Consider the following 23,866-nt stretch of genomic DNA (forward strand, 5'->3'; position numbering starts at 1 on the left):
TTGATTTATCACTGCCTTAATCAAATTCATTTTGAATTGATTGGTTTTCTGCAATGTCTCTTTTTTTCTTGTAATTGCAAATGTTAACTGTAACTCAGTGATTAGTATATATTTTACATTTTCCCTAAAAGCATTTATTTAAACTCCAACTCTGAGTAAACTTAAAGTTCACTGTTTGGAGGTAGACTACTGGAGGCGATCCAATGTGATGAAGGCATGAGATTTGACTGTACTTGGGGAAATCCCTGGAAAATAGTCCAAGGCTGTCATTATTTTACAATGGGGATGCCCGCATTGGAACCCTGGCAAGTCCCTTGCTTCAGCATACGGAGCCCTGGTGTCTGTCAGAATTATGGAAGGTGAGTGAGCAGTGGATTATAGTTGTGACATTTCAGGTACAGGTCAATAACTGTTGAGGGACATGTGCAGAATTCTTCTGACTGTTGGGAAATGGAGCTGAGTCACTTGTTATCTGAAAAATTGTAAACATTTTAATGATACCAGTTAATCAGTTAATCACAGGAACAAATTAGAGGTTTCAAAATTAGTTTTTATTTGAAAATGCTCATTAAGATGAGGGAAGAGTCATTTTCTTTCCCTGACAGTTGTCAGAAGTTATCCTTCTAAACAGCTGCAAGCACAAATTACATTCAGGCAAAATAATGTGTACTTATAAAGCACCCATGACATCCCCAGGGCGTCTCCTAGTGCTTCTTAACTAAAGAATTACTGGTAAAGCCTTTTTTTTTGATATTCACTTGTGGGATGTTGACATTGCCAGCTGATTCAGCATTTATTGTCTGTCCCCAGTTGTCCTTAAGATGGTGATGACCTGCCTTCTTGAACTATTGCTGTCCATGTATTGTGGGTATACTGACCATGCTGTTATGGAACAAATATGAATGACCTCATTACAACATGGACAAAAGTGCTGAATTCCAGAGGTGAGGTGAGAATGATGCATTTGACTGAGTGCGGCATCTTGCAAAACTAGAATCAATGGGAACTGGGGGGAAAACTCTCTGCTGGTTGGAGTCATATCTAGCACAAAGGAAGATGGTTGTGGTTATAGGAGGTCAGTCACCCCGGCTCCAGGGCATCTCTGCTGGAGTTAATCAGGATAGTGTCCATGGTGCAACCACCTTCAGCTACTCCGTCACAAGGTCAGAAGTGGAGATCTTCACTGCTCATTTCACAACATTATCATTCTTGACTCCTCAGATAATGAAACAGTCCAAATAACAAGACCTGAAGAGCTTCCAGGCTTTGGTTTAAAAGTGCTAAGTAACATTGTTTGACACAAATGCCAGGCAATGACTATCTCCAAAAAGAGACAAAATCCTGGGGGTTAACAATAGCCAGAAACTGAACTGGCCTAGCCATATATATGTAGTGGCTGTAAGAGCAGGTCAGAAGCTAGGAATGCTGCAGTAAGGTGATCACCACTTACTCCCTGAAAACTGACCATTATATGCAAGGCACACATTATTTGTGTAATAGAATATGTCTGGATGAATGCAGCTGCAATAACAGCTAAGAAGTTTGACACCATCCAAGACAAAGCAGCCCACTTGATTGGCACCATTTTCATAAACATTCAGTCCCTACACCACTGACGCTCAGTTGCAGCAGTGTGTGCCATGCACAAAAAGCACTGAAGAAATTCAACAAAGATCCTAAGACAGCACCTTCCAGACTCATAATCACTACCACCCCAGAATGACAAGGGCAGCAAATATAGGAGAACAAGTTCCCCTCCAAGCTATTCATCATTCTCACTTGGAAATATGTTTCGGTGTAGTTGGCCTAAACATTATTCTTATGTTAGAGTTGACAGTGTGGTGTTGGAAGAGCAGAGCAGGTCAGGCAGCATCCGGGGAGCAGGAGAATCGATATTTCGGGCATAAGTCCTTCATCAGTCTTCACTTCTCCTATTTTTATGTAAGCAAAGCAACAGCCAGATTGCACACAGCAACATTTCAAAAACAGAAATTAAAGATAACAATTGTTTTGTCTTGAGAGATAAATATTAGCCAGGGTATCACCCTCTTTGCCTTTGAATAGTTCACTGAGATACTTTACATCAGCAATGTACATTTGCAGTGTACACGTGCATCTTGAAGGGTGTACATTCTAATGTGTTTCATTAACTAACCAATTCTCTTTATGACTACAATGATGTTCAGTCGACCATGCTCAGTTTGTACTTTTCCCCACAGTGCAAGCCGTAATCATTTGCATAAGTCACTGCAGTGTTGTGTTTATTAGTTCCAATCTGGCGGTACCCTGAGGAAGTCAATCTTTAAAACAGATTCTGATGCAACTGTTCCAACTCCAATGTCATGCTGAACCTTGAAGTGTCTTTTTGAAGCACTGGACAACAAGATCGTGGTGCACTTCAAATGTGATATCAGTGTATTTTCTTCATTGGGGTATTTGCTCCAAGTTATCGAATGTTGTTGCAATTTAACCTTAAGCGATAACCTCACATATGATGTGGAGGTGCTGGTGGACTGGGCTGGACAAAATCAGAATACACACAATGCCAGGTTATAGTCCAACAGGTTTAGTTGAAATCACTACCTTTCAAAGCTGCAAAATCTTGTGATTTCAAATAAACGTGTTGGGACTATAACCTGGCATTGACTTCTGATTACAACTTCACATATGACCTTACTTGTGTTGCTGTATCCAAATTAATCATTGTACATTCTTTTGTCAACTTCTAACGTCCATGTTTTGGGGGTTTGATTTGAAATTGCTAAGTAGCATTTAATTTGTAATGTGAAGCTGACTTTTGCCAGTTGTATGTTTTAGAACATTTTGCACTGTTATTGCTTTTGCTGCACTATTCCATATATATATTTGAATCCTTTTGTTGAGCTTGTTTAAATGATAAATTTTAGGCTGAAAGTTAATCTGCCCCAATTTCTCACTATTGGTGACCAGCCTGTGTTGTCTTTCTTTGAGGTTTGCGTTAGCTGATCCCACACCATTTTGTGAGCATAAGTGGGTTCTGCGTTGTTAGTGTTCTCTGTGTTTTTGCCAAGAGTCTGGGCTCAGCGGGGAGCTGCAAAGCTTTGTATTGACAGCATATGCTGCAGCAGGAACCCTGTTTTTCTTAAAGGCAGGCTGTCTTTCTTAAAGGGAAGCTGTACAATGAGTTATAACATAGCTTACGGAGGGTTCCAGCACTGGAATGACAGCAGGACAGAGTATGAGAATGTGATTTACAAGAATGGTTCTAAGAATGAGGAACTTCTGCTATGAGGATTACTGAAAAAGTTGGGACTGTTCTGTTAAGAGAGAGGAAGGCCGAGGGGAGATTTGATAGAGTTTTTCAAAATCATGCAGGGGCTGGATAGAGTAGATCGGGAGAAGCTGTTACTGCTCATGAAATGAACCAGAGTGAGCAGGTGTCAATTTAAAGTGATGTGCAAAGGAATCAAGGGTGATGTGAGAAAAACCTTTTTCACACAGCAAGTTACCGAGGCACGGTAACACTCTGGTTAAATTCACCATGGAGTTGTGTCTCTCTATGACATGGTAGCTCCCTGTTCATCTGGCATCTTGGCTATTTTACTTAGGATATAGAATGCATTGCCTGGTGTGGTGGAGGCAAGTTCAGCTGAGCCATTCAAGAGGACGCTGGATGATTATTTGGATAGAAATATATCAGGGCTATGTCTTTCTTTAACCTTTCACATTCTATATACATGTTCCAAAGAGGCAGCACATTAACTGTCCAGTTTGTTCATATATAGTGCTGGAGAGAGAGCAAGCTAACATTTCAAATTGAGATGATTCTTCACTAGAACTGAAGCTCTGATGAAAAGTCATCTAGACTCAAAATGTTAGCTTATGTCTCACCATGGATGCTACCTGATCCATTGTGATCTCTAGCCTTTGTTGTTTCCCTCGTGCTGTGAGGCAGCAGTGCTAACCACTGAGCCACGGTGTCACCCTTCCAATCCAGGTTGTGGGATTTAGCCTCCATGGTCATCTGTTTCTATTCCCTCTTGAGGGTGATGCTTGAGGATCGAGGGGACCATAGTTTCTGTCTGGCCCACTTACGATTATAATACTTGCATCAGTTTGGATCCCTCTCCCTGCTGTTGCAAGACTTACCACCGCATCAATTTTGTAAGACATTTCTGTAAGGTCACCCTTGGTATGCAGCAATACTGCCCAGGCCTCCTGCACTACAAAGAGTTCACTGGCAATATGGAGATAGAAAAAACCGAGCTGGTGAAATGGAACAAAAAACATTCAGATGAGGCAGGCAGACACACTTTGAGCCTTGCCCACCATATTCTGAAGGGTGCACAATCCGAATTGTAGGCTGTGTCCAAAAATCAGGTCATATGAATATCATGTCCCTCAAATACAATAGGGTTTCTCCTACTGTCATACTTTTAGCTTCCCATATATAGCTCTTCTTAGACTATGAATACAAGTTTAATTTAATGAATCTGTCAATTTTTTGTATTGTATCTTTACTATTCTGTGTGCTATCACCTACATCTGTTTCTAATAGCCCACAATTCCCCCTCCTACCAATCACTTTCTCGTAACATAATTATAAAAACATTTTTCTGTATGTTGGCTTTTATATCTTTGCATGTTTCTGTTGGTACTCCCTTTCGCAACATATTTTTTGTCTGAGTCCTTCATTAATGTTGTAGCTCTCCCAAAAGGCTGCATTTCTGCTTTTCTTGGATTTCTGTAAGCCTTTTCTTTTAACGTGAGGCTGTGTCCTAACTCAATTTGATCTTGAATGCAGAATGAAGTGCGTGGGTGCAGCTTTTGCCATTTAGGGACATGTACTTGGTTTGTATTGTACCAAAACCTTCCCAGGAATGCCCCTCTGTTTTTCTGTAGACTTTTTCAAGCCCGGTACACTGGGACCAATTTATTTCTCCAGCCAACTGGCATGACCCATGTGAAATTTCCACACTCTCTTCACAACATTTGACGAAGAACACAACAGTGAGCAGCATAAGCTTAACGAAGGTACATTTGCCTTTTTGTTTTCAAAATTGAACTTGAACCATGTAAGATTTGTGAAACAGTTAGTTTGTTTGTGTAGACATCAAATAATACATGTTCCAGTTTTTAAACACTACCTGTCCAATTTTTGGCATCTGTGGATGATAATTACTGCTTGGAATCAGGGATCCTTACACATTTCACCAGATAACTTTTTTTTAACATGCAATTTATTCAACTGTGGAGGGTATCACTGCCAAAACTAATGATAGCACCATCTGACAGGGTGGCTGTGTTAGTACAGTAGTAGAATTTATTGAGATTTCAACAATGTACCTTAACTGTAAGACAGTGTCCAATCGATCTGTATTATTACTGTACTCAGAGGCATTTTGAATTGAGTTCTGTTTCGAGATAGATTGTGATTAGCATGTATATTTAGAATATGAGTTTTACATTCAGCCAAGAAATACCATGACTGGAGTACTGCTGAGAAAAGGCAGTGCAGTGATGCTTTTCATCTTGCGCTCCTCATGGGTGGCCACTGAAATGCCCCATTTCAAAGAGAGCAACAATTTATACTCCATGAGAAAATGAATCCCTTGGAACCTAAAGCAAAAACCTAAAAAAAAAATGTGGGAGGCAATAGTTGTCTTGCTCATTCTCTATGACAATGCTTTACCAAGCAAAATTGATTTGCCAACCTATCAGCAGCATTTCCTCTTGCAGTATAAATGCTCCCTGTGAAATGTGGCATTCTTGCACCTGTCCTGATGAGTGCCACCTTTTTTATAAATACTACAAATTGCATTATCACACAACTAAAATATCATGACCAATTTCCCAACAAAGCCAACCTGAAGGATTCATTAAACAGTATTTTCTTCTGGGCAATTTCTGTGATGCAGTTGTACACCCAATTGGAACCCTGTTGAGAAAACTCTAAATCAGTTTACTACAAGCTGCAGAATAGATCATTTTCATCTTAATACTTTAATTTGAGTTCAACACAAGATCTTAATTGAAATGAAATGATGGCAACTCTGAAAGACTCTTCAAACATAAGTATGTAAATTAGCTCGCTGAGCTTAAAGGTTTGTTTTCAGACGTTTCGTCATCATACTAGGTAACATCATCAGTGAGAGTCTCTGGTGAAGAGCTGGTGGTATAAAGAGGTGGGACATACCATCAATGCTTCACTGGAAACTCTCACTGATGATGTTACCTAGTATGATGACGAAACGTCTGAAAACAAACCTTCAAGCTCGGTGAGCTAACTTACAGACTTATCATCAAGCTGAGCTACAAGTCTTCTCAAACATCACTAACTCTTCAAACATTTTAACAAATAAGAGGAAGGCCAAAGATAACCTTTTGACCATAGGACTTAATATCAACCAGAGATGGTGAGTTAATTTTCAGAGGAATCAGTTTCTTCGGTTGAGCCATCACTCTCAATGTCCACTTTCTTGCGCTGAGTGAGAGTCTTGCGATGACTAACTTTTTTGGTTGGTTCCTTCTGTGTAGGAGCATTGGAGTTTTGATTACTGAGCATGTGTTCAATCCTACCAACAGACATAAACACAGAGATTAAACATTTGCAATAAAATATCCTGTGAAAAATATCTTTACTGATCCCTGTATCTTGCCTGCCCAGCCCAACTATGTGGCATAAAGTTGAACCATGAAAAGTTACATGAGTGGGGTCTGACAAGTTTTATTTTCATACTTTGATTGCATGATGAAATCACCAAATTGTTCTCATTGAAAATTATTAAAATGTGGTGAATTAAGGCAATTATTAATCCAGCAATTGAATACTTGCGCATAAGGCATGTCACACTGTTCCCTTGCAGATTTAACAAGACAATCAGCACTGCAAAACCTGCAATCACCGTTAGATTTCTCTCATAGGCTTAAATGCATGGGGAATTACAGATAACCATGTTACTTCACATTTTATCAACCTATAGAACATTGAACATGGAACAGTATAGCGCAAGAATGGGCCCTCCAGTCCACGATCTTGTGCCGAACATGACACCAAATTTAACAAATCCTTTCTGCCTGCCTTTGGTTCTGCCTGCCCTCCATCCCTTGCATATTCAGGCATTTATCTAATAGCCCCTTAAATGTCCCATCGTATTTGCCTTCACCACCCATAGCAACACATCGCAGACTCTGTGTAAAAACACTTGCCTTTTACATCTCCTTTGAAACTACCCCCTCACCTTAAATGCATGCCCCCTAGATTTAGACATTTTAGCTTTGGATAAAAAGATTCTGACTGTCAACCCTATCTATGAAATCTCTTAATTTTTTAGACTTCTATCAAGTTTTCCCTCAGCCTCCAACACTCCAGAGAAAACAACCCAAGTTTTTCTAGTTTCTCCTTATAGCTCATACCCTTTCAACTAGGCAGCATCCTGATAAACTTCTTCTGCACCCTCTCCAAAACCTCCACCTCCTTCCTGGAATGAGGTGACCAGAATTCAACTGTAATATTGTAATACTGTAAGTGTGGCCTAATCAAAGTCTTATAAGACTGCAACATGACATCCTGACACTTGTACTCAGTTCCTCAATTGATAAAGGAAAACATGCCATATGCCTTCTTTACCACCCTATCTACTTGAGTGGCCACTTTCAGGGAGCTTTGGATGTGAACCCCAAGTTCCCTCTGTATATCAATGCTGTTCAGGATCCTGCCATTAACTGTACATTTTTCCTTAACATTTGATCTCCCAAAGTGTAGCACCTCACACATACCCGGATTAAGCTCCATCTGCCATTTCTCTGTCCAAATCTGCAACCGATCTATATCCTGATGTAAATTTGACAACCTCCTACACTATCCACAATGCCACTGATCTTTGTGTCACCTGTAAATATACTAACATTATGTTTTAATCTGAGTTATTTATAAAAACCATAAACAGCAGAGGTCCCAGTACGACTCTTGCAGAATACACTAGTCACTGGCCTCCAGCTTGAAAAACACTCTTCCACCAATACCCTTTTCCTTCAATGGTCAAGCCAATTCTGAATCCAAGCGGCTAAGCTACCGTGAATCTCACGCATCTTAATCTTCTGGCAAGCCTACCATGAGGGAGTTTGTCGAAAACGTTACTACGATCTATGTCGACAACTTACACTGCTCTCCCCTCATCGATCACCTCCTCAAAAAATTCAAACAAGTTAGTAAGAAATGACCTGCCCTACACAAAGCCTTGTTGACCATTCCTAATTAGGCCATGCTTTTTCAAATGTGTGCAAATCCTATCCTTAAGAAATCTCTCCAATAACTTCCCAACTACTGAAGAGACACACACCAGTCTGTAATTTCCTGGATCATCCTGATTTCCCTTCTTGAACAGAGGAATAACATTAGCGACTAGCCAGTCCTCTGGGACCCTTCTAGTGGCTGGTGAGGATAGAAAGATCTTGGTCAAGGCCCCAGCAATCTCCTATCTTCCCTCTCTCAATAACCTTGGATAGATACCATCAGGCCCTGGGGACTAATCCACCTTAATGCTCTTCAACAGATCCAACAACACATCTTCCTTGATCTCAAAATGCCCAGCATATTAGCATGCTCTGCAGAAATCTCACTACTCTCCATGTCCTTCACCTGGGTGAATACTGACGCAAAGTACTCATTTAGAATCTCACCCATCTTCTGCCTCCAGGCACAAGTTCCTACCTTTATATTTGAGTAGTCCTATCCTCTCCCAAATTAGCCTCTTGTTTTTAATGTATCCATGGCATGCCTTGGGTCTCTCTTTAGCCCTACTTGCCATGGTTATTTCATGGTCCCTCCTTACTCTCCTAATTCCCTTCTTTATTTATATTCACTACAGGCCTTGTCTGATGTTAACTTCCTAAACCTTACATTAGAGGCTGAGGGGTGACCTTATAGAGGTTTACAAAATTATGGGGGGCATGGATAGGGTAAACAGACAAAGTCTTTTCCCTGGGGTCGGGGAGTCCAGAACTAGAGGGCAAAGGTTTAGGGTGAGAGGGGAAAGATATAAAAGAGACCTAAGGGGTAACTTTTTCACACAGAGGGTGGTACGTGTATGGAATGAGCTGCCAGAGGACGTGGTGGAGGCTGGTACAATTACAACATTTAAGAGGCATTTGGATGGGTATGTGAATAGGAAGGGTTTGGAGGGATATGAACTGGGTGCTGGCAGGTGGGACTAGATTGGGTTGAGATATCTGGTCAGCATGGACAGGTTGGACCGAAGGGTCTGTTTCCATGCTGTACACCTCTATATGCTTTTTTTTTCCCTTTTCATAACCTCCCTCATTATCCAAGGGTGCCTTACCGTGCCATCCTTGTCCTTCCTCCTTACTGGAACATACCAGTCCTGAACTCTCATCAGTAGGTCTATACACAATTCCCACATGTCAAATGTGACCTTGCCTGATGACAGCTGCTCCAACTAACTCTCCCGAGCTCTTGCCTAATATTGACATAATTTGCCCTCCCTGAAATTAGTACCTTGCCACAAGAATCATAGAAGCCTGACAGTGCGGAGACAGGCCCTTCGGCCCAACAGATCCACACTGACCATCTGAAGAGTATCCCACCCAGACCCATTCCCCTACCCTATTACTCTACATTTCCCCTGATTAACACACCTAACCTGGAGCTGGAGCTGGATGAACTGCGGATCATCCAGGAGGCTGAGGGAGAAATTGAGAGGATGTACAGGGAAGTGGTCACTCCTCAGACACAGGATAAGGACAGCTGGGTTACTATCAGGGGGAGGAAAGGGAACGAACACTTAGGGCAGGGATCCCCTGTGGCTGTTCCTCTCATTAATAAATATACCGTTTTGGATATTGCTGGTGGGGACAGCCTACCAGGGGAAAGCCATAGTTGTCAGGTCTCTGGCATTGAGCATGGCACTGTGGCTCAGAAGGGAAGGGGGGAGAATAGAAAAACACTAGTGGTAGGGGACTCAATAGTTAGCATTGACAGGAGAGTTTGTGGTCAGGAATGGGACTCCCGGAAGGTATGTTGGAGCCCTGGTGCCAGGGTCCGGGATGTTGCCGATCGGGTTTACAGGATTCTGAAGGGGGGAGGGTGACCAGCCAGAAATCATGTTACTTATTGGCACCAATGAAATAGCCAGGAAAGAGATTGAGATCTGAAAAGTGACTACAGTGAGCTAGGTTGGAAGCTGAAGAGCAGGATGAGTGGAGTAGTGATCTGGGGTTTGCTACCAGTGCCACAAGATAGTGAGATGAGGAACAGTCAATGAATGCAGCTTAACACGTGGCTGCGAGACTGGTGCAGGAGGGAGGGCTTCAGATACCTAGACCATTGGGATACCTTCTGGGGAACTGGGACCTGTACATGAAGGACGGATTGCACTTGAACTGGAGGGGCACAAACGTCCTGGGTGGGAGATTTGCTTGCGTGTTTCGGGAGGGTTTAAACTAGTTTGGCAAGGGGGTGGGAATCACAGCTACATGTCTGAGAGGGGGACAGTTGTAGATGGGGCAGTGACAGGATGCAGTGAATCTATTGGGAAGGTTTCTCATGCGATGAAACAAAGGGATCGGTTAGTGTGTCTGCTTTAACGCAAGGAGTGTCTGAAATAAGAGTGATGAACTTAGACATGGATCAATGATGTTGTGGCCATAATGGAGATGTGGGTTTACAGGGGCAGGAATGGTTGCTAGATGTTCCAGTGTTTAGAACAGAACAGGGAGAGTGGAAAAAGAGGTGTCACATTGCTACTCAGAGAGTGCATCACAGCGACAGAAACGAAGGTTGTTGAGGAAGGTTTGTCTACTGAGTCATTTTGGGTGGAAGTTAGGAACAGCAAGGGAACAGTCACCTCATTGGGGGTTTTCTACAGACCAGTCGAGAGATTGAAGAACTGATAAGCCGGCAGATTTTGGAAAATGCAGATGTAGCAGGGTTGTTGTTATGGGTGAATTCAACTTTCCCAATAACGACTGGAACCTCCTTAGTGCAGATGGTTTGGATGGAGCCGTTTTTATTAGGTATGTTTAGGAGGGTTCCCTTACTCAGTATGTAGACAGACGGATGAGGGGGGAGGCCATTTTGGATTTGGTGCTCAGCAATGACCCAGGACAGGTGTCAGATCTCGTGGTGGGAGAACATTTTGGTGACAGTGACCACAACTGCCTCACATTTACCATCGCCTTGGTACCAAGGGAAGATATTTAATTGGGGAAAAGGAAATTATGACGCTATCAGACAGGAATTGGGAAGTGCAGACTGGGAGCAATTGTTCCACAGAAAGGGCACAACAGACATGTGGAGACTGTTTAAGGAGTAGTTGTTGCAATTTGTTCCTCTGAGACAGGCAAGTAGGGTAAGATTAAGGAGCCATGGATGACGAGAACAGAGGAGCTTTTCGTCAAAAGGAAGAAGGCAGCTTATGTGAGGTGGAGGAAGCAAGGATCTAGCACAGCTTTACACGATTACAGGCTTGCTAGAAAGGAGCTCAGAAATGGACTGAGGAGCGCCAGGAGGGGGCACGAGAAAGGTTTGGCAGAAAGGATTAGGGAGAACCCAAAGGCATTTTACTCATATGCGAGGAATAACAGGATGATCAGGGAGACGGTAGGGCTGATCAGGGATAGCATAGGGAACTTGTGCATGGAGTCTGTGCAGATAGGGGAAGGCCTAAATGAGTTCTTTGCTTCGGTTTTCACTAAGGAAAGGGGCCTTGTTGTGGATGAGAACTTCGAGGGGCTGGGATATGGATTGAACAGATCAAGATTGATGAAGTTGATGTGCTGGAAATTTTGGCGAACATTAAGATTGATAGGTTTCCAGGGCCAGACCAGATCTATCCTAGGTTGGTCCAGAAAGCAAGAAAGGAGGTTGCTAAGCCGCTGATGAAGATTATTGCTTTCTCACTCTCCACAGGAGTCATACCAGAGAATTGGAAGGAGGCAAGAAAGGTAATAGAGAAATCCCTGGCAATTACAGACCAATCAGTCTTACGTCTGTGGTCAGCAAGGTTTTGGAAAGAATTCTGAGGGATATGATTTATGGCTGTTTGGAAAGCATAGCATGATCAAAGGCAGTCAGCATGGCTTAGTGAGGGGCAGGTCGTGTCTAACTAATCTTATTGAGTTCCTCAAGGAAGTGACAAGACAGGTCAATGAAGGTCAAGCAATAGATGTGGTGTATATGGACTTCAGCAAGGCATTTGATAAGGTTCCCCAAGGTAGGCTCATTCATAAAGTCAGGAGGTATGGGATACAGGGAGGTTTGGCTACCCGGATTCTGTTGGCTGACAGAAGGCAGAGAATGGTTGTGGATGGAAAGTATTCTGCCTGGAGGTCAGTGTTGAGTGGTGGCCCGCAGGGCTCTGTTCTTGAGCTCCTGCTCTTTGTAGTTTTTATAAATGACTTGGATGAGGAGATTGAGGGGAGGGTTAGTAAATTTGCAGATGACACAAAGGTTGAAGGTGCTGTTGATAGTATTGAGAGCTACTGCAGGCTGCAGCGCGACATAGACAGGATGCAGAGCTGGGCTAAAAAAAATGGCAGATGGAGTTCAACCTGGATAAATGCGAAGTGATGCATTTTGCAAGGTCAAACTTGAATGCTGAATATAGGATTAAAGACAGTATTCTTGGCAGTATGGAGGAACAGAGGGATCTTGGTGTTCGAGTACATAGATCCCCCAAAGTTGCCACCCAAGTTGGTAGGGTTGTTAAGAAAGTATTTGGTGTTTTGGCTTTCATTTACAGGGGGATCGAGTTTAAGAACTGCGTGGTTTTGCTACAGGTCTATAAGTCCCTGGTGAGGCCACACTTGAAATATTGTGTCCAGTTCTGGTTGCCCTATTATAGGAAAGATACAGTGGCTTTGGAGAGGGTGTAAAGGAAGTTTACCAGGATGCTACCTGGACTGGAGGGCTTGTCTTATGAAGAGAGGTTGACGTAGCTTGGACATTTTTCTCTGGAGAGAAGGAGGAAGAGAGGTGACCTGATGAAGGTATACAAGGTAATGAGAGGTATGGATAGAGTCAATAGCTAGAGACTTTTCCCCAGGGCAGGATTGACTGGCACGAGGGTTCATAGTTTTAAGATATTAGGAGGAAGATATAAAGGAGACGTCAGAGGTAGGTTTGTTACACAGAGAGTTGTAAATGTATGGAATGCATTGCAAGCGGTGGTGGTAGAAGCAGAGTCATTAGGGACATTTAAGCGCCTGATGTACATGCACATGGACAGCAGTGAATTGAAGGGTGCGTGGGTAAGGTTATTTTACTTTACATTAGGATTAACCCTTGGCACAACATCATAGGCCAAAGGGCCGGTTCTGTGCTGTACTCTTCTATGTTCTAACCTATACATCCTTGAACACTACGGGCAATTTAGCATGGCCAATTCACCTAACCTGCTCATCTTTGGATTGTGGGAGGAAACTGGAGCACCCTGAGAAAACCCACGCAGACACGAGGAGAATACGCAAACTCCACACAGACAGTCACTCGAGACTGGAATTGAACCCAAGTCCTTGATGTTGTGAGACAGCAGTGCTAACCACTGAGCCACAGTGCCGCCCATGACAATGTCCTGACTAATCCTTGTTCATTGCTATCTTAAAACTTTAGGAATTGTGATCACTGTTTCCAAAATGGAGAATGGAGAAGTCAACCAGGAGAATCCCTTGCTCCTTTTTGAATAGCGCAGAAGATCATTCCTGCCCACATCAGAGAGTGAATCGGCTCTCGGTTTCACTTGAACAATGCAATATGGCACTCCCTTTGCCACTCGTGCCAACTTGTAATTACATTCCTGATTGGGCTAGATTATGCCTTTCTAACTCTGAGGGGAAAAACTTCCAATTCCCCAAGTCCAAGGCGAAGACCTAGCAATAAGAATAAAGAAAGCTGGAAAAACTCAGCAGGTCAGGCAGCATCAGAAACAGAATGAACACCTGAAGTCAATGGCCTTACACCAGAACCTGGTTTCTGCTTTCTCTCCACTGATGCTGCCTGACCTGCTGAATTTTTCTAAACTTTCCTTTATCATTATTTCTGATTTCCAGCAGTCACAGTACCTTGCTTTCTCATGATGCCAGGAAATGTTTGTAAACAACAGTTTGTCAATGTGGAGCACAGCTCTACATTTTGAACCTGCTATTTCATTTATATGCTAAAAAATATATCACTTCTTGATGTACTTGGCAGTTTTGCATGCTTAGAGTCAAGGTAAATTACTGATTGAAATACAAATAGAAGTAAATACAAATTTTAAAACTGATAAAACATCAGCAACATTGGGAAGCTGAGAGTGAAGACAGTAGAACTGTATGGGCAGAAACAGCAGTTATTGGTAAAAGATATACATCTGTTTTTACACTCTTGTAGGTTGAAGCACAGAACTTGCTGTCCTGATAGGCACATTCCAAGGCTCGGTGCTATGGGCTGAAGGATGTATTAAGGTTTAGGGCAAGCACTACAAAGATTCAAAAGAACAAAGCCATCTGGTAAATCTCTAACCCCATAATGTAACATAGGGCTGAACATCTTATAAAATCCCTCAAATTCTATACTTGACATTAAATGCATATTATAAGCATAACCTGTAATTACGTCCACCACTAAAGTAAGCAGATGTAAAGTTTTTGCCCCTGTTTATAAGCATTGTATCCCAACAGCCTGGTTTCAGCAAAACTTGGTACAGAGATAGGGAACTGACTGGATCAGAATCCTTGAATATTATGCAAAGTTCGTTTGCAAATTCCATGGCTAAAGTGTACTTTTCAGAAAACAAACTTATTATCCCCATAGGTACAAACACTAAGTCCAAGTCTGTAGTTTAGCCAAGTATTCACTCAATACAAAATAATTAGCTAAACTGGAAAATATTTCGAGTTCAGCTGAGATCAACTTGCATGGAAAATATATCACTCGATTTATGCTGGAGTTGAGGGAAAAGGAAAGCTGATCTTGATATAAGTGCAAACAAACATTTGGAAAATCATTCCAAGGTGAGAAGGAAATCAGTGTTAATCAGACAACAAAGCTACAATGATCATATCATCAAGTGTTTACTGTTCTTTCACATACACTTTCTCCAGCTCTCGGTCCATGTCAGAATCGATGAGAAGTTCTGCCTTATTGGGAAGAATTCCTGCAAAAACAACAACAAAATTAGGCACAAAGGTCTCAGAAAAATCTGAAGTTAGGAACTGATTAAAATTGTTACAAAATTCCAAACATTTTCTTCACATTTACCACCTTCTTCAGGGATCACCTTTTCCAGAGCAATTACAGATACAACAAATGCTGGCTAAGACCACTAATAAATTAATGCATTTTAGCAAATACCAATGAACAGTTGTTTCTGACAACAATATTACCTTGAAATGCAATTTCAGGGAGATAGAGCTTTAAAGGTAAGCGTGATTCTAATTTTTCACATGCAGTGTCGTCCATTATTTCTTGGTTTACGGTTCAACTGAACCCATCTCAAAACAATATTACAGACTAAAATTTGTTTATAGGTCACACTGAAGATGCTGAGTTCTGACAAAGGGTCATCAGACTCAAAACACTAACTCTGATTTCTCTTCACAGATGCTGCCAGATTGCTGAGCTTTTCCAGCAACTTGTTTTAGTTCTGATTTACAGTATCCGCTGTTCTCTCGGTGTTATTCCATACGACAACTGTTCTCATTTCAACAGAAAGTCAAACCCAAATACAGGGCCTGATTTTCTGAGGAGTGGCGATCGTGGTCAGATTGTCATTCCAAACCTGTTTTTTCACAGGAAATTCTGAGGATGTGATGCACATTTTCAATCCAACTGTGTCCACATAACAAGGGATAGTTGGGGAAAGCAAGCTTTGACCTCTTTGTCATGACAGTAGTTGTCATTTTCTGTGATCTAAATGTCCAACAGCTCCTGTGAAAGAGTAAATATATCAGCAAAATATGAGATTGGGGTGCAAGGCAGGAAGGGGGCCAGGCTGGTATGGTGCCAGATGGGTAAGGTCCAGGGCACCAGGCAAGTAGGGTGCCAGTTAAGTAGGGTGCCAGGTACCTACCAATGGATAGGTTGCCAAGTTGACAGGTGAGTATCATGGCACAAAGTGAGAAAGGTGCCGGGTAAGTGGCTGTGTGTACAGAGCATGTCAGACTATGTAACTCAGCAGGAAGCTGGGGAATTGTTGGGTTCTAGGTGGTATCAGGTCACTGGGGGGGGGGGGGGGGGGGGGGGGGGGGGGGGGGGGGGGGGGGTGGTAGTGGGGGAGCTGAGTGTTGTGGGTTCCCAGGGCAGAGGAGGCATCAGGTCTGGCAGTAGAGGTATGGAGGTGAGTTAGTGGTGTGTCCTGGGGAGAGAAGGGAGTGTCATTTGATTGGCAGGGGAGGCCAGTCAGCCCCTGGGGAAGGGCTGATGTTGGGTTCCAGAGAGGAGTCGTATCTGAAGGAAGTTGTCAGACCACAGGATGTACGACATCTGGGGGGATGTGTGGTTGAGGTGAGGGGGTAGGAGGCATAAATGATAAGTTGGGTATCAATTTGATAGTTATCCAGGAGCTGGATGAGACTTTTAATTGATTGACATTGCCTGGGTAACCATTAACTGAAGTCGAACACCCAAGTTCCCTGATTTAAATGGATACTTTCAGAGGATTTGAGGCTCAGGAGAAATGTCCATTGGAATCTTCAATTTCCCGTACAATTTCCTCAGAAACTGCTACTGTTCCACAGGGTCCTGATGCACAATGCCAGTCTGTACTGCAAAAAATAACTATCCTGTGATTGGAAAGTTCATCCAGGGTTTCAGTCAATTATACAAAATGATTGACAAAGTACTAGACTAAAATAAAATGGGGTAGTTATTATAACTTACATAAATTCATTTTATGGTTTTAAATTAAATAATTTTGATGGATGATGATTTCATCTCATGTCCATCTCCCCTGAGATACTGACAGCATAGGCCAAAGTGAGGACTGCAGATGCTGAAGATTAGAGTCAAGATTAGAGAGGTGCTGGAAAAGCACAGCAGGTCAGGCAGCATCCAAGCAGCAGGAAAATCAATGTTTCAGGCAGGAGCCCTTCATCAGGGCTCGTGCCCAAAATGTCGACTTTCCTGCTCCTCGGATGCTGCCTGACCTGCTGTGCTTTTCCAGCACCACTCTGATCTTGACTCTGATAGTGATGGTACAGTTGAATGGACATCCAAGTGTCTTTACTCATAAATGGATGACGGACGTTACTGTTCGGGGCACCATAACTTACCCTGATCTACAGCTCATTTCATACCCGTGTACACAAGTGATGTGTGCACAGTGTTATGGACTAGGCCAGACAACCTTCAAAACATTTCAAGAAACTAGCCCGGACCCTAACTTTGCTCGTTGTTTTAAGCTGGTATAACGTGGATACTCCAGGAGTGATGCAGCTAGGCAAACCACTTAGTTTTAAGCAAAATAGAATTTATTTGCAAGGGTGACACAGTGGCTCAGTGGTTAGCACTGCAGCCTCACAGCGCCAGGGACCCAAGTTCGATTCCAGCCTCAGGCGTCTGTCTGTGTGAGTTTCCTCTGGATGTTCCAGTTTCCTTCTACAATCCAAAGATGAACAGGTTAGGTGAATTGGCCATGCTAAATTGCCGATAGCGTGCAGGGATGTGTAGATTAGGTGCATTAGTCAAGGGAAATGTAGGGTAATAGGCTAGGGGAATGGATCTGGGTGGGTTACTCTTCAGAGGGTCAGTGTGGACTTGCTGGGCTGAAGGGCCTGTTTCCACACTGTAGGGATCCTATGATTCTATTACCGACTGAAACACAAACAAAAAATAACATAAAATAGAATAACCTAAGCTATCCAAAAACCCAACAGATAATCCCAATTTAATGATGCTGTTCCAACTACTTGCAACAATTCCCATAAAGACCCTTTGACAAAAAAGGTAAAATCAAACACAGGGTCCTACAGGAGAGAGAGAGAGAGATGACAGAGACGTTCAGCATGGAACACCTTCTCCCATAGAGCTGTTACTTTGACCAGTAGCCTCAAAACTGACTGACTGCTTTCGCTGAACAGCTAAAACCAAAGTAAACCAGAGAGAAGCTGAGCTGGGAGAACTGGCCACTCCCCTTTCATTGTAATAATGTTTTTTTTAACCTTAAAAGCTTCCCCAAGTAGATTAACCCAGACATTTCGGAACTTGCGTCTTTACGGCCTTCTGAAACAAAAACCAAGGACAACCTAACATTGTTAAAGGAGCAGCATCATCATAACAATTCTTTAAATAATTATCAGTGAAAACAGTGTCAGCTGATTTTGTTCCTGTGAAGAAAAAGGTACTTGTTTTGCCTCCTTGCATTTACACGGGTCTATCACTGGATGGCACTGTAACCTTCCAAATGTGTTTACCTTTCACCAGTTTCCAGCCACTCTAGCAGCTCAGATATATGTGTTTCCAATTAAACCTGTTGGACTATAACCTGGTGTTGTGTGATTTGTAACTTTGTACACCCCAGTCCAACACCGGCATCTCCAAACTCAGATACATGTGGTGCATGAAAAACCAACTGTCCTCTGAGCATTGACCATTGATTATTTCGGTGTTACAGTGGGTGGCCTTGGCACCTGCCCCACTCCCCTGGATTCTGGTGGTAAGCTTGGGCTGGCTGGAGGCAGCCACTCTCTTTTGTGTGACCACTGAAAACACACCAGCAGGACACACAATATCCAGCCTCAAGTTTTTAAAACACTCTTCCAAAAGAACTAAGCCAGTAAAGCCACTTAATGAGCTTGTTTTTTAAGCAAGAGTTTGCTTTATTCATTAAAAAATATTAATTAAAAATATTCCACTTTCAAAAAGAGAAAATATCTGAAATAATGAGACATGCATATAGTAAAATGTAATACAGGTTACAGGCGAGGGGGGAGCTTGAGTTGGATATCAATGTTCATTGACGATTTGTCAGGATAACTGAGTGGTCTAAGGTGTCAGACTCAACAAACGTCATTCCTGCTTTGCCACTCTGAGCTGATTCTAGAAGATGTGATGGCAGAGTAGTAATGACATTGGTCTGGTAAACCAGAGGGCCAGGCAAATGCCCTGGGGGTAAGAGTTCGAATCTTAGTAGGGCAGCCAGTGGAATTTAAATGCTGGAATTGAACAGGATTCTGCGTTGCAGTGGTTCTAGGCCAGTGCAATGTATCAGAATTGACCCACAAAGAGACCTTCCTGATGCAATAACCTGCATTCAAGATCATCCCTATGAGATTCTCCCCCTGAGGCAGGGAAAGAAGTGCAAGCAAATGGTTTACAAGTACCCTCCACAAGGTCTCATCCAGGGGAATGATGGGGCCGAGGGTACAGCTTACTTACAAAGGCTGCTGCACAGGTACCCCTTTGCCAGAGCAGCCCCTGTTATAGGGCCTAACTCTACAGATGATCCACTTTTGGAGGAGCCACTGAGGTGGATCATGAGGGAGCCCCATGAAAAGTGGATTCCAGGACTTTCTGCTGCAAACCCTACCCTTGGAAAATGCCCTTGATCCTGGAAGGGGACCAATCAGCTGGGACATAGCTGGCATCCACCCTTTACCTCTCTGTGCCACTGGTGGGAGGGTTGCTCCTGCACCCCCTCTGAGTAAGTTGCATATGGCTCTTCATGGAGAGTAATCACTCTGTCAATGGTGTAGCTCCTGCACTTGAAGCGTTGAACCTTGTGAAATACACGAGATGGACCTGCCCCTTCATTCTCATGATCCTGCACTGCCGCAGGCAGCTCTGACACCTGAGTGTGTGTGCCACGCCTGTTCTTCGGCCTGACATGTAGCTCCCGAGACTCCGCATCAACATCCTGTTGAGCAGGGCTGTGCCTGTCCTCCATCCTCCAGGCAGGTGGGTCTGGCCAATTCTGATCGTCTTCCCTCTACACTCTTGCCCTGATGTTATGTGTACTTTACCCTAAGTCGCTCTCTCCCTCTCTAATAATGCCATGGACCCACTGAGCACTATGAAGGATGCATAGGAAAGATGTGACCATATAAGTTCTGAGGTCTCTTCCTTCTCCATTTCCTTAGGTGGACTCCTCCCTGTCTCTTGTTAGTCTTGGGGGAGACAGATTGGGACAGCCAACATATTCAAACCCTGCTAAGAAATGAGATCTCATGCTTTGGCAGCATGTTGCATGGGGAGTACTGCCACACCAAGCTCTGAGTCTGAAAACACTGTCTGCATCACTGTGGCTTGGCCTGGTCAGAGGTGCTGAAGAATGTGGTGTTGGAAAAGCACAGGCAGCATCCAAGGGACAGGAGAATTGACGTTTCGAGCATTAGCTCTCCAGCTCCTCAGATGCTGCCTGACCTGCTGTGTTTTTCCAACACCCCACTCTTCAACGCTGATCTCCGGCATCTGCAATCCTCACTTTTCCCTGGTCAAATGTGTGCCCATTAAAAAGTGCCACAGACAGAATTCACGGATTTTTCCTGCTCATAATCAATGCTTGAATGCAAGTATTGTGTGTTTATTTAGCCTCAGACAGATTGCCACACTTAATTAATTTCAGTTTTTTAAGAGTCTCTTTTTAAAACAAAGCCAGACTATTTATAATTGCACACTTGCCCTGGATATTTAAAACTCAATGTCTCACTTATCCATTTCAGAATGATTATGATGTGCTCAAAGATTAGATACAGATGCAGGTAAAAAAAATATAATTTTGATTTATGATTATCTCAGTCTCTTTATGTGGCATATATCTAGTTTCTTAGGTGAGTGGATACTTTAGTTGAAATAAAGATCTTGGAACGCTGAGGATTCTAAGCAAACTGTGAGGTTTCTTGTAGTCGAATTTCCATGAAGGTTTTGCAGGTGAAGTTGAAGTTGAAGCAGATTTGATGAGGATTGGGAATGGTGAGGAGGGGAATGTGCACCTCCTGATCTAAAGGCATTGTTGCTTATTACCTTGGCTGTTTATTTGATCTGCAGCTGTTCAATGGTTTTCTGATGGAACCCTCTCTCCACACAGTAGCTTCCTGCTGTTTTAAAGGTACGCGAAAGAAAATGTGACCCATTACAAGTCCAAACTCCTTTTCCAAATACAGAAGCAGAGTCATTAGAGACATTTAAGCGACTGCTGGACATGCACGTGGACAGCAGTGAATTGAGGGGTGCGTAGGTTAGGTTATTTTATTTTAGATTAGGAATAATCCTCGGCACAACAGAGTGTTACAAGGGGACATAAATTTAAGGTGAAGGGTGGAAGGTATAGGGGAGATGTCAGGGGTGGGTTCTTTACCCAGAGAGTGGTGGGGGCATGGAATGCGCTGCCCGTGGGAGTGGTAGAGTCAGAATCATTGGTGACCTTTAAGCGGCAATTGGATAGGTACATGGATGGGTGCTTAATCTAGGATAGATGTTCAGCACAACATCGTGGGCTGAAGGGCCTGTTCTGTGCTGTATTGTTCTATGTTCTATGTTCTATGTACAACATCTGTGCTGTACTTTTCTATGTTCTACGTTCTAAGCTAGATTGGCAGGTACACAGGGGATACAGGAGTTTACTGAAAATTGGGATCCTCAACAACAGGGAATCAAGTGTGAGGCTCAAAGGAGATATCAGAAAGAGTAAAGAGAAGAGGTCAGGCTGGAACATGACAGGAAGCAAGGAATGCCTGTTGGATTAAACTGCATTTATTTCAATGCAAGAGGGCTGACAGGTAAGGCCGATGACTCAGGGCGTGGATAGGTATCTGATACTGGGAGACTGTAGTCATTACAGAAACATGACTAAAGGAGGGACAAGACTGGCAGCTTAATGTGCCAAGGTACAGGTGCTTCAGGTGGGACAGAGGTGGTGAAAAGAAGGGAGGGGGAGTTGCATTTTTGATTAAGGCAAGTATCACAGCAGTAATCAGAGATGAAATGACTGAAGCATCATCCAGTGAGGCTTTGTAGGTGGAGCTAATAAATAAGAAGGGGATGGTGATACTATTGGGGTTGTACTATCAGCTCCCAAATAGTCAACGGGAATTAGAGGAACAAATGTGCAGTGAAACTGGGGAGACTTACAGGAGCAATAGGATTGTCATAGTTGGGGATTTAAATTTTCCTAACATAATCTGGGACTGCCATAGTATTAAAAGCTTAGGTGGGGTAAAATTTATTAACTGTGTTCAGGAAAGCTTCCTCAAGCAGTACGTAGCAGTCTTTACTCGGGAAGGGGCAAAACCTAACTTCCTCTTAGGAAATAACGCAAGTCAGGTGACTGAGGTGACAGCGGGGGAGCACTTTGGGATCATTGACCATCATTATATTAACTTTAAGGTAGTTTTGGAGAGGGGGAAAACTGATCCACAGGTTCATGTTCTAAGTTAGGGCAAGGCGAATTTTGATGGAATTAGACAGGAGCTTGCAGAGGTTGATTGGAGTGGTTTGTTTGCAGGCAAAGGAACCTCTAGCAAGTGGGAGGCCTTTTAAAAGTAAGGTAGCTAAAGTTCAAGGTCTATATGTTCCTGTGAGGGTAAAGGACAAGTTTGGCAAGAATAAGGAACCCTGGATGACAAGAGATATTGAGGTTTTGACCAGAAAAAAGGTATGGCTCAAGTATAGGCAGCTGGGATCAAGGGAATCTCTGGAGGTACACAGGGGTTACAGGAGTTTACTGAAGAAGGAAATCAGGAGGGTGAAAAGGGGGCAAGAGATAGTCTTGGCTGAGAAGACCAGGTGAATTCAAAAAGGTTCTTTCAGTATATTAAAGGAAAAAGAATAACTAAAGACAAATAGGACCCCTCAAGGACCAAAATGGACATGTATGTGTAGAACCATGGGAGATGGGTGAAGTCCTCAATGAATATTTCTCTATATTTACTGTGGAGAAAGATACAAAGACTTGGGAAGGTTAGTGGCCATATCTCTGAGACAATCTATATCATAGTAGATCTCCCATGCACAAAGCCATGCTAACTACTTCCAATCAAACCTTGTCTTTCCAAATGCATGGATATCTTACCTCTCTGAATCTTCTTAAGTAACTTAACTGCTACAGATTTTAGGCTTAATGGTCTATAGTTCCCAGGTCCTGGAGGGTAGCAAATGTTGTGCCCTTATTCAAGAAGGACTGCGAAGGAAAACCTGGGAACAATAGACCAGGAAGCTTAACATCTGTGATGGTTAAGTGTTGAGACACAGGGTAAACTCTCCTGCTTAATTTAACCCAGCAACACAGAAAAGATTTATCCCGCGCTGTAATTTGTGAAACTTCGATAGGCCGGGAATTAGTTAAAGTAAAAGTAACAACTTTATTTCTTAAAGTATAACAGAGAATAATTAACTAACAACTATTTACAACTCCTTCCGCTAACCTATCTTTTACTTTCCCTTCTATAATACTAGTGTGATTAAAAAAACCCTGATTAAGATGTACCAAAATTGAACTTTTCAAAAACGAGCCAGATGTCGAATCTTGTTTTCTTCTTCTTAGGGATGTCTGTTCCATAGGTTACTGATCAATAAAGGTACCTTTAAGAGAGCTATTCTCTGGGCAGTTTGTAGATGTTGTTGGCTTGGCAGTTCTCCCAACTGTTCAATTTTCCCTGGTTTTACACCTACAGCATCGGATTGTGTCATTGGCTTTTAAGATTGTCAACATATTCAATTCAAACTTGATATGGAATTTGGGGGTTTTTTGGGTATAATTTAAACTGATTGGCCTAATTCGAATCTGTTTTTGTCTCCAGACAACCAGCTACACTAACTTCTGGACCAAAAGGTTACATTATATATTTTTTTAAATACTTGGTGCTGTCAAGTAGTTCTGTTGCTTTTAACTCTCTTAAAGGTTCAGTACACCCACATATTCATAACATAAGTTACTTGAGATGATTCAGAGGG

The 23,866-nt window shown here is 42.7% G+C and overlaps 1 protein-coding gene across 1 annotated transcript in view; it reads right to left on the reverse strand.

The window, feature by feature from the left end:
* Window positions 1–6,282: 6,282 nt before the first annotated feature.
* cstpp1 (centriolar satellite-associated tubulin polyglutamylase complex regulator 1) overlaps window positions 6,283–23,866 on the reverse strand; it is a 323,777-nt gene continuing 306,193 nt past the window's right edge. Inside the window, exons 8-9 of the mRNA XM_060838596.1 lie at window positions 15,071–15,134; window positions 6,283–6,554 (exon numbers count right to left, since the gene is read on the reverse strand). Coding sequence (XP_060694579.1) covers window positions 6,401–6,554; window positions 15,071–15,134 — 218 coding nt within the window. The 3' untranslated portion in view covers window positions 6,283–6,400. The remainder of the gene's footprint in view (window positions 6,555–15,070; window positions 15,135–23,866) is intronic.

This window comes from Hemiscyllium ocellatum, chromosome 18 (assembly GCF_020745735.1).
Source record: "Hemiscyllium ocellatum isolate sHemOce1 chromosome 18, sHemOce1.pat.X.cur, whole genome shotgun sequence".
NCBI classification, from domain to species: Eukaryota; Metazoa; Chordata; class Chondrichthyes; order Orectolobiformes; family Hemiscylliidae; genus Hemiscyllium; species Hemiscyllium ocellatum.